The sequence below is a fragment of the Symphalangus syndactylus genome, chromosome 21 (assembly GCF_028878055.3).
Source record: "Symphalangus syndactylus isolate Jambi chromosome 21, NHGRI_mSymSyn1-v2.1_pri, whole genome shotgun sequence".
Lineage (NCBI taxonomy): Eukaryota > Metazoa > Chordata > Mammalia > Primates > Hylobatidae > Symphalangus > Symphalangus syndactylus.
Genome location: NC_072443.2, coordinates 74,715,278 through 74,727,285, shown reverse-complemented (window position 1 = coordinate 74,727,285; position 12,008 = coordinate 74,715,278). Strand labels below are relative to the sequence as shown.

The window sequence follows — 12,008 nt, the reverse complement described above, 5'->3', positions numbered from 1 at the left end:
TTGCAGTAAGCCGAGATCATGCCACTGCACTCCAGCCTAGGCAACAGAGTGAGACTCTGTCAAAAAAAAAAAACAAAACAAAACTACACTTAATACTAATAACATAACTTATAGAAAATTAGGGCTTATCTTCATTTTCTTAAAATATGAATCTCAAATGTAAACAAGTTATATTTTCATAAAACAATATTCATTCCTCATTCATTACTATTGACCACTATAAATTTTGTTAAAAATGAAATACACTATTACTATTTTAAAATCTTTATTCAATCAGATCCACGCTTATTTACATTATCTTTCATTCAGAATTAAAATATTATATCAATCTATAGTTTAAATCATACTTTCAGCCCTTTACAAAATATGTGATTAAAGTTTTCATGGTTTAAAATGGACCTAGAATAGGGAAAATTGGATTCACTTTAATGAAAATTAAAAATTTTGATACACTAGAACATAAACGTATACATACTAAACATACAGTATTAAAACAAGATAAAACATCTACAGTTTTTTTCTTCTACTTTCTAAATACTATAAATCATATACTTTTAATAAGCATTCAAATAAAACTCTCAATAAATGCCAACTGAAGAGATACAGAAAAAAAATTTCCTGAACATTCTTTTCACTTCACTACAAGCTTCGTTTCCTAGGTCAGAAGTTACCCACATTTAGAATATCTTGTCACAACATAGATATATTCGGTACATTCCACATGCTAAACACTGTACAACTGGCAATTCTCAAAAAAGAGGTAAAAGAACTGTAAGAAATGGTAGACTCAATTTAGCCTCCCAAGAATTGGAAGGACATTTACAGTCTGTGCTTAATTGCCTATAAATCACCAAACAACCTTCCCTTTGTTTACTCATTTTTTATATTCTTGAAAATGTTATTTGCAGCTTTTTTCTTTCCAGAATGGAAACATCTAATCGCAAATCACTTTCCTATCCATTAAAATGTAAATATTATTTTGCAAGAATGTGGGCAGAGATGTTTTAATGACAAACAGCAAAGTATAGCAACGAATATTCAATAGGTATTCTGCCACCTACTGGAGTTTGTCAAGAAACTGTTTAAGTTCACTTTAACTTAAAGAAGTATTGAGAGATCCAAGTGCGTAACAATCGAAATATGGTCAGAGTGAGTATCAGCTATTTATTTGTAGATAAAGAGTAATATATGGTAATATGTAACTAGAAACTTAAAACAGCTGTTTGTCATTTTAAAATAAAATGGAAAACACTTTAAAATTTTCAGTGAATTGATCTTATTGTTAATAAGGATAAAAAAAGAATGTTTAATATTATAAAATTGAAAAGTTTAGGAAAGAGTTTTATTGCAATCTTTTCTCCGCAAATGAAGTTTTTTTCTACTAGTGGATATTTTAAAGGAACTATTTTATAATTCCAGAACGTCTAGTTTCAAATGCTTCACAGAATTTTGTAACTTAAGTTTCATATAGAGTTGTCTCCCCTTATCCACGATTTTGCTTTCTGTGGTTTCAGTTACTCATGGTCAACCACAGTCTGATTACAGGTGAATACACTACAATAAGATACTTTGAGAGAAAGAGACAGAGAGATCACGTTTACATCACTTTTATTACAGTGCATTGTTATAACTGTTCTATTTGCAGTTATTGTTTATCTCTTGCTGTCCCTGATTTATAAATAGAACTTTATCATAGATATATATGTATAGGAAAAAACTGTATAGAGGGTTCTATACTATCCATGGTTTCAGACATTCACTGGGGGTCTTGGAACGTATGTCCCATGGGTAAGAGGGAACTACTGTATTTTCTAATCCTATACATTTCTTATTGCTTATCTGCCCTTGAATATTACAAAAAAAAAAAAATCAAGCTGACAAAAAGCTATTAGACTGCTTTTTACCACTAAAATGATGAAAATTAATTTTATGAATCTGGCTCACACTGAAAGAATATTTATTAACGCTACAAATCAGAGATCCAATGACAGAAACACTGTCTGGAATACAAAAAGAACAAAAATGAGGTCATTTGAATTGCCGTGAAAAACTCCAAATTCTTCAAGATGGCTTACTTGTATCTATACTCTGAAGTACTAGTGTTTTAATTTTAACTAAAAATTAAATGAGTTTTTTTTTTTTTTTTTTTTTTTTGAGACGGAGTCTTTCTCTGTCACCCAGGCTGGAGTGCAGTGGCGCAATCTTGGCTCATTGCAACCTCCACCTCCCAGGTTCAAGCAATGCTCCTGCCTCAACCTCCCGAGTAGCTAGGATTACAGGCGCAAGCCACCATGTTAGGCTAATTTTTGTATTCTTAGTAGAGATGGGATTTCACCAAACTGTTGGCCATGCTGGTCTTGAGCTCCTGACATCAGGTGATCTGCCCGCCTTGGCCTCCCACAGTGCTGGGATTATAGGCGTGAGCCACAGCACCTGGCCGTAAATAAGAGTTTTTATGTGCAAGTAAAGGCAGTTAAATAACTTTCAGTAATAAAATGCATCAAAATATTTCAAAGGTTTAAAACACAACCTGGTTACCTTTTTGAATAAAATAACATTTGGAAGAAGGCATAGCTACTTTTAAAAGCTATTCCATGCTTTCCTTGTGTTTGAAATTTCAAGAAAAAATAAAATGATAAATCACACAGAATTAAAAATGCCAAATTCAAGTTAATTCCTATAATTTTTCCTTTTGTTATGAATATTCTGTAATATCAAACATTCATTTTTAATGTGCTAAAAATATGGGTTTACAAAATATGAACAGGTAATTTTTAAAGAGTAAATTATGTTAAGAACTTTATTATTTTCGATTCATTTTATAGGGTAGTAAAATAATACTTCTTCAAAATCATTTAAATGTTATTGATGCCATTGCAAAATCATTATAAATAAATTTTCTCCATTATCCAATTACATCTAGATAACACTGAATATGTACAGGTTTCTCTGGATAGGTACCAAAAGGTACCACATTTTATACAGACTTAATTGTGAAAGCTGGGTGAAATAAACTTTCAGACCAAAATTTTTTTTAAGTTTAAATCATTCACTCTTTAAATTTCAGACAGTGTCAGTGTGACTCTTACTTTTAAAGGAAAAAAAATTAGTTTAAAATTTAATAACCACAGATTTAATAATTTTTTACTTTAACACTTAATGTACATTCTCATGAGTAGTAATTAAGATATGTTGAAATTTTAAATGTGAAAGATTTCAAAGTTTCAGTATGTTAACATTACTCTTTAAATGTTCTTTATGTATATATAAACACTTACAAATTATAGATACAACTAGTTGTATATCTACAATACATATATGAACACCATTCTTCTTCCCTAGCCATATTGATATGAGGATAAAGTAATAAATCTCTCTGCTATTCAAGGAAAAAAAATGAAAGCTTTAAAAAATAAATCTTTAAAGAATAGTTTCAAAAATAAAGTTCAAATATTGCACAAAATAATTTAACTGTAAATATTATTACTACATAGTGTAAAACAATTTTTAAAAAATTGTTTTTTAACTACAATAAATCCCATTTTCTAATTCTATAAAAGAATTTATTGGAAGTCCACATTAAATGTTTAGATATTAAATGTTTACATTCAGTTTGATGGGAATTCAATTTTCACAAGTTAACTGAGCCTTTGTCTTAAAAGTTCATCTATTTGAGTTTTATACATATTTTTTACATCTTCGAGATCTAATCGAAGTTCTTCTGCCTCTTCTGCTTTTTCTCCATACATCTGCAGAATAGTGTTGTATCTTTGATCCAAATCCTGTAAAATATATTTGTTTACAATTTTTAAAATAACTACATAGAACATCTTTAATATTTACATTGCCATAGGAGTCAACAATGAAAACACTACAATTTAAATAAAAGTATATACTCATCTCTTTTAAAAATTAAACTCACACTTCAGTCTATGTTGAACTAAATAGCAAAAAAAGGAATTAACGAAAAAAACCAAGCTAGATGGCTATCAATTTTACCCTATCTCTCCACTAAATCTACAATTCTCCCCATATATGACTTCTCTCCCATTAATGTAAGCACACTTGATATAAAATTTAGTCTCTTTGTTCCATGGTGGTGTAAGTATTACCCGGCATTTAGCCCACAGGAAAGATCAAAAGAAAACATATTCTCACTATGGCTTAACAGTGTCTTCTAACATCCAGATAAGACAATTGTGATGATATATATAACATCAATCAACAAAATATTACTAAGATCATACAAAGTTCAATGTTATAAATGAAGCGTAGCCAAATGAAATCTAGTTCTTTTCCTATACTGGGACTAAACATGATTGTGAAAATTACTCTGAATATGTAAAGACACAAGCAAGATAAAAGATTCATTTTTAAAGTTCTTTGCTCAAATATTAATACTCTTTAATTTTCAAAGAAATCACTAACACATACCATAAACTAAAAGCATGAGATTTAATGTAAATGAACTAAAATATCTTAGACTCATCGTTAGGTGAAGAATACTTACTCTTAGCTGAGTTCTAAGTTTGGGTATCTCCTTCACCTTCTCTTCAAGTTCATCATTTTGATTTGTTAATTTAACTAGTTCTTCAGCCATTATTGATCGAGTTTTTTCTAGATTGCCAATTTCTAGCTGAGAAGCATTACCACAAAATAGTTTAAATCAAAACATATCTTTTTTAATACTCCCACTAATATAAAAATATTTAATGTGTGGTTTTTTTTCGGAATAGACATGTCAACATATAACCTTGAACTAGCTCTTTCTTAAGTAAAGGAAATAGTGGCAGGAAAAGGGTCCCAACTTTCCTGAGAGGTATACCATTTATAAGGTTTACTGTGTAACAGAGATAAATCCAATTATTTGTTTGAAAACATTCAACCATATATTTTTCTAATCTAAGGAAATGACACATATTTCAGTTATTCTAAATTACTACAAGATCCCAGAGAAATAAAAATACACTTTAACGTAGCCCCACCTGTGTAGGTGTATCGACAGAGGCTTTCATCACTACCAAAGAAATTAATTAGGTCCCTGTATAGCGTACCGGCTATACAAACATCTGGGATTAAGATTAGTCTGATCTACTTTTTGCCAATTCAAGTTCTTTAATAGAGTAATATTGTCATATAACTAAAAGTATATAATGGGAGTTGAATTTTTACCTATTTCTGAGTGTATTGTGTTTAACACTGAAAAGAGGTATCCTGCTTGAGACCAGGAATGTTCCAAATTTCATTTTTTTTTTTTCAGATTGTGGAATAATTGCATCATGTACTTACTGGTTGAGCATCCCAAATCTGGAAATCCAAACTGCTCAATTGAGCATTTCCTTTGAGCAGCATGTCAGCACTCAAAGTTTTGGATTTGGGGGCATTTCAGATTTCAGAGCTGGGATGCTCAACCTGTAAAACATTTCAGTATTTCTGACTGCATGAAGTTTTTTAAAAGCCGAAAAGGTAAGATGGAAGGATGCTCCCTTAACAACTCATGTTGTTTTCTCCCAGGTACAGGGTGTTACAGTTGAACATCTCATCCCCTTTATCCCTTCCTTCCTGGGGTAGTTGAAACAACTTATCCTAAGAGGTAAATCTGAATAGAACAGACATTCACAGCTCAGCAACCTCCCTTTATTCTGTTGGGAAAGAGCTGTTTGAAAGGAGGAGGCATTCTCTGCTCCTACATGCTTATGTCTTTTGTAGACAGGTTGTAAAACATGGAAGGCCTGCTCCAGCCCAGCATTTCCTGTGACAGATCAGCCAAATCTGCCTAATTCTGGCAATCAGCAGGTTCAGTTGGCTGTTATCCTTAGCTAACTTCTCTTTTTAGCCTTTATCATTGACATATGTGATACATTTTGGGCTTCACATGCCACTATGTCATCTTGTTTCTCAATTTGCTCATGAATTCAGATGGAAATGAAGGGTGCTATTTATTAGGCCTCAAAACTTCATTTATTCTATAGCAAATTTAATTTTTCCAATACCTGTAAATGAGTAATTTCCCCTTCCCTTAGCTTTAGCTGAGACTGTAGGTTTTCAATAATGCTTGATCCTGCTCCCATCCTTACAGCATCATAAAGATTGCTTCCATTTGCTGATACAGACATTGGTCCAAATGAGTGATCATGAGACTCATCCTATGTTAATTAAGAAAGTTTACACAGTTACTCAGTTATCATAGCTTGTCTTCCATTACCAGGTTTGAACAAAAATGGTTCTGTCAAATTTTGCTTTAAATGTCTTCACAAAGGCAGAAAATCATTCATGTATTTCCTCTCACTACATACAATTAGCACTCCTCCACAAGTATTCAGATGAATTATCTATAGAATGGCAAGGTCATGATGACAGACAATATTGCCATTTGCATATTTCCTTTATTATTATTCTAAGAACTAAGCACATATAAAAAATAAAACATCACCTGAGACAGAAAAGATGTCTGTAGTCCTGCCATATCAACACCACTTATTGAACTTGAGCGTGACATGGTGGGAGTACTAGAAACAGAAAATGGCTTGCGTTCCTTAGGGAGTAAAAAAATTCTGTTCAGATTAAAGAGCAAAGAGATAAGCAGAGAAAGCAAGAACATTTCCTAGGGTTAATGAGAACAAAGATTCAGTCTTTTAAAAAAGGCACACTACGAAGGAATTCAATACAAGCAAAAGAAGAAAAAAATTTTTTTTAAGATTCATTCTAATTTCTCCATAAAATGGCTTCTGAAGTCTTATCAAAAATATAATATTTGGCCAGGCATGTTGGCTCATGCCTGTAATCCCAGCACTTTGGGAGGCCAAGGAGGGTGGATCACCTGAGGTTGGGAGATCAAGACCAACCTGACCAACATGGAAAAACCCCATCTCTACTAAAAATACAAAATTAGCTGGGCATGGTGGCGCATGCCTGTAATCCCAGCTACCTGGGAGGCTGAGGCAGGAGAATCGCTTGAACCTGGGAGATGGAGGTTGCAGTGAGCCGAGATAGCACCATTGCACTCCAGCCTGGGCAACAAGAGTAAAACTCAGTCTCAAAAACAAACAAACAAACAAACAAACAAACAAAAAAGTACAATATTTACTAATTAAAGCTGTAGATAGACTTGGTTAGATCATCACAGGACCCATTTATTACAACAATGTAATTTGTTGGGTTTTTATAATGGAATGAGAATGTTTCTGTTAAGTTTCATATTATACAATATACTATCAATTAAACGTATTTCTGTAACATAAAATTACTAATGAGTGTTACAAATCATAAAATTTCTGACTTATCCATTTTATTTTTAATGTATTCTTAAAATTCCAAATAAATTCAATAGGTAATTTAAATTTACCTATCAGTAGTTTAAATATATTATGCTAACTCCAAGTACATGGTAATTCTTTCAATATAGAAAACTCATTTTATTTTTATTTATTTATTTATTTATTTATTTATTTATTTATTTATTTTTGAGAAAGTCTCGCTCTGTTGCCCAGGCTGGAGTGCAGTGATGTGATCTCGGCTCACTGCAGCCTCCGCCTCCCAGGTTCAAGCAATTCTCCCACCTCTGCCTCCCGAGTAGCTGGGATTATAGGCATATGCCACCAGGCCTGGCTAATTTTTTTATTTTTAGTAGCGACGGGGTTTTGCCATGTTGGCCAGGCTCTTAGCCACAAGTGATCCACCCACCTCAGCCTCTCAAACTGCTGGGATTACAGATGTGAGTCACCATGCCCAGCCTCAGAAAACTCATTTCAGAAAAATCACCCTCATTACCCAGAAAGAAAACAAGCCAGATTTACTCCTTAAGTGCCTATAGACCAAATGAGGTGCACAGGTTTCAGTGACAGACAATTAGATTCCCTTAAAAAAAGGGCAAGAGGTTTTATATTTCAAGTCCTAGAAATCATAGATCTCTTTGGATAAACTCAAAATTACTTTGGGTCCCCTCTGAGCAGGACACTGATTATAATACTAGAATTCATCACTGTGTTGATTTTAGATATTAAAGAAATGATACTTATACAGCAGGGATGTCTAATCTTTTGGTTCCCTGGGCCTCATTTGAAGAACAAGAATTATCTTGGGCCACACATAAAATACACTAACAATAGCTGATGAGCTATAAAAAAAAAAAAATTATGAAAAAAAATCTCATGACGATTTAAGAAAGTTTACGAATTTGTGTTGGGCTTCATTCAAAATCATCCTGGGCCACATGCCAACCAGGGCCACAGGTTGGACAAGATTGTTATAAAGCATAGCTAAAATTAAAAAGCAATGATTAATCACAGCATCTACTAAATGGTTACACCACAAACAAACAAAAACAAAATTCAATACCTTTTCTTTTATTGCTTCTTGAGTAAAAATGGCTTTCTTCCTTTCTTGTTCAACTTTCATTCTTTCCATTTCTAACTGACTATTCAACAATGTCTAATGGAAAGAGATAAAGTCAGACAATTTCTGTGATAGTAATTCATGCCATGATAAGTCAATCTCAAAGTTAGAAGCATAAAGTATAAACTCATATTTGTTTTCCTACTAAAGACCAAGTTCCAAAAGCAGTGGCATCACCCATTTCATTTTGTTATCTCATTAGTTTGCTGCCATCCCCAACCATTCTCTAATGTAAGCCCTAAGAGGGGAGTGATCACGAAGAGAAATACCTTTTCTTTCCTTGTCTCTTCAAGTGTTCTTACATATTCATCTTTTAGGTTTTCTAATTCAACCTGGTACCTATTAAACAAGAGAGAATTAAAAAGAAAAAAACAGAAAATGAAAAAGATGACAGTATAGACTATTAAAAACTCAGTACTTTATTAACTCCAGTTACATATTAAGAAATCATTTTTATTATCAGCTTGACATCAGTGATTTTCCAACAGTGTGTTCCAGATACCATCTGAGTTTCACTCAGAAACCAAACCAAAAGTGAAAAAGCTCCACTTTTGTGCATTCTATTTATTGGTGCTCTGGGTTAAGATTTCATTTAAAAAGAGACTTTATAAAAATAATTTTGAGTATCATCATCCTATAATATGCTCAGATTCCAAAAAGTTTATTAGGGAGTTCTATGAAAATGTTTATAAAAGTTCAGATATTTTACTTTAGAAATCATTTTTGCTTGACTACTTTTTTAAAAAGTAAAATTTCCAAAGAAGAACAGAGGGTAAAAAATACTAAACATTGCTTTAATATAATCTCTGATAGATGGATTTTATAGCCCATGGTTTCTAAGAACCCAGAAATTTATTTAGAAAAGACTTAAATTATGCTACTAAAACCTTTGCAATATAAAAGTAACTCCAAAGAGTAGTCTCAAAACTATTTTGTGGTGTTACAGGCCCCTTTAAAAAATCTGATCAAAGGTACAAATCCTTTCCCTGGAAAATAAATACAAAACATGTCACACAATCTCAACAACCTACATGACAATGAATCCCAGTATTATCTTCTTGTTATAATATTCTATTACTTTTTTTTTTTTTTTTTTGGAGACGGAGTCTCGCTCTGCTGCCCAGGCTGGGGTGCAATGGTGCAATCTCTGCTTACTGCAACCTCCACTTCCCAGGTTCAAGTGATTCTCCTGCCTCAGCCTCCCAAGTAGCTGGGATTACAGGCGTCTGCCACTACACCTGGCTAATTTTTGTATTTTTAGTAGAGACAGGGTTTCACCATGTTGGCCAGGCTGGTCTTGAACTCCTAACCTCAGGTGATCCACCTGCCTCAGCCTCCCAAAGTGCTGGATTACAGGCGTGAGCCACGGCACCTGGCCATAATATCCTATTACTAATAACCCAAACTTTAAATGCTGAAAGTGATTACTTTTAGTTCTTGGTACTCTGAAGCTAAAAGCCAACAACATATTTTGTTTATTTACTTATTTAATTTTTTTTTTTTTTTTTTTTTGAGACCGAGCCTCACTCTGTAGCCCAGGCTGGAGTGCAGTGGTGGGATCTTGGCTCACTGCAACTTGGGCCACCCGAGTGTAAGCGATTCTCTAAGCGATTCTCATGCCTCAGCCTCCGAGTTGCTGGGAATACAGGCGCACGCCACCATACCTGGCTAATTTTATTTTTAGGAGAGACTAGGTTTCACCATGTTGCCCAGGCTGGTCTCCACCTCCTGACTTCAAGTGATCCGCCCACCTCGGCCTCCCAAAGTGCTGGGATTACAGGCGTGAGCCACTGCGCCCGCCCCAACAACATACTTTTAAAAAGTGCTTTAGGATGCCATGAAACTACCAAAAATATCACTCAGAAACCATGCTCACCTATTGTTCTCATCCTCCAGTTTACATAGCCTATTTTTCTCTGATTCTAGCTGGGCTTGAAATCTACTGTTTTCCTGCCTCAAGAGAGAATTCTGTGACTCCATGGAAGACATCTGAATTTTGTTAGCAAGGAGTTCTTCTGTGGCTGCACGTTCTCTCTCAACTGCTGCTGCCAGCAAGGTCTGGGATTCACCTGATTATAGGACAAAAAGAAAAATCACATACACATACGGCCCAGAGACCAAAATACCAAGTCAATTCTGATTTCAAACATTTAATGATGCAAGTAGCCTCGCTTAAAACTGCTAACTATTTATTGCCTAAGGCAGGACTGTCTACTGAGACAAATGAACCAATCTTAACTTACACCTGCTCTATCATTCTCTTCCAAAAGTATTTTAATTTCAAAATGGAGTCATGCATTAAAAGAGTAGTGGATCAACAAAAGGTCCTGGAGCAATTAGACATCTATATGCAAAAAAAACAGAAAGCCTACACATCACATCATTCACGAAAATTAACTCAAAATGGATCATAGACTTAAATGTAAAACATGAAACTATAAAACTTTTAGGAAAAAACAGAGGAGAAAGTCTTCAGGATCCAGAGCAAGGCGGATTTGACACAAAAAGCAAGAGCCATAGGAAGAAAAACTGACAAACTGCTTCAAAATTTTCAACTTTTAAATCTATGTGAAGAGGATGAAAAGGCAAGCTACAGAGTGAGAGCAAATAAATGCAAACCATATATCTAGGACTAGTATCAGGAATATATAACAATCTAGTTAGAAAATGGGTAAAAGACATAGACAGAAATTTCACCATAGAGAATGTACAAATGGAAAATAAGGACATAAAATGATGCTCAATAACATTACCCATTAAGGAAATACAAATTAAAATCATAATGAGATATGACTACATGCTGTCTGAGTAACTAAAAGAAAAAACAGGGACAACACAAAATGTTGGCAAGGATGTGAAGAAACTAAATTACTCTTATACAGCCACTTTGTAAACAATTTGGCATTTTCTTAAAAACACTAAACATGACCTGGCAATTGCACACTTGGGCATTTATCCAGAGAAATGAAAACTTAGGTTCACACTAAAACTTGTATGTGAATATTTACAGTAGCTTTATCTGTAATAGCCAGAGCTTGGAATCAGCCTGGACGTCCTTTGTGCAGTGAATGGTTAAACAAACGTGGTATATACTATGGAATAACACTCAGCAGTAAAAAGACTAAACTACTGATACAAAAACAACTGTGTGAACCTCTTCCTGGGAATTACACTGAGTGAAAAAAGCCAATCCCAAAATGTCATACACTGTATAATTTTATTTCTGTAACATTCTTGAAATGACGCAATTTTAGAAACGGAGGGCAGATTAGTGATTGCCAGAGATTTGGGACAAGGGAGGAAGGGTTGAGAGAGTGGTAGATGTGTTTCCAAAAGGGTAACATTAAGAGTGATTATCTTCAGCCAAGAAAAAAAGAAAAAAAAGCTAACAGGAAGGACTCAATAGTGTTGGAACTGTTCAATATCTTGACTATGGTAATGGATATGTGGTAAAGTTGTATAGAACTTAATACACACACACACACACATATACACAAATGAGTACCAACAAAACTTTGGAAATTTGAATAAAATCAGTAGATTGTATCAATGTCAATACCATGGTTGTGATATTATACATTAATTTTGTAAGATTTTAATACTTGGAGATATTA

At 33.7% G+C, this 12,008-nt stretch overlaps 1 protein-coding gene across 4 annotated transcripts in view; it reads right to left on the bottom strand.

Annotated features, from left to right (window-relative positions):
- Positions 1-248: 248 nt before the first annotated feature.
- The window catches only part of TMF1 (TATA element modulatory factor 1), a 33,562-nt gene continuing 21,802 nt past the window's right edge, over positions 249-12,008 (bottom strand). For 2 of the 4 annotated variants that reach the window (XM_055259038.2, XM_055259039.2), the window contains exons 11-17: positions 10,271-10,463; positions 8,664-8,733; positions 8,338-8,430; positions 6,434-6,535; positions 5,994-6,146; positions 4,511-4,636; positions 249-3,782 (exon numbers count right to left, since the gene is read on the bottom strand). In XM_055259038.2, the coding sequence (XP_055115013.1) occupies positions 3,639-3,782; positions 4,511-4,636; positions 5,994-6,146; positions 6,434-6,535; positions 8,338-8,430; positions 8,664-8,733; positions 10,271-10,463 (881 nt within the window). In that variant the 3' untranslated portion in view covers positions 249-3,638. The remainder of the gene's footprint in view (positions 3,783-4,510; positions 4,637-5,993; positions 6,147-6,433; positions 6,536-8,337; positions 8,431-8,663; positions 8,734-10,270; positions 10,464-12,008) is intronic. The other 2 variants (XM_063630748.1, XM_055259040.2) reach the window with 1 other exon arrangement.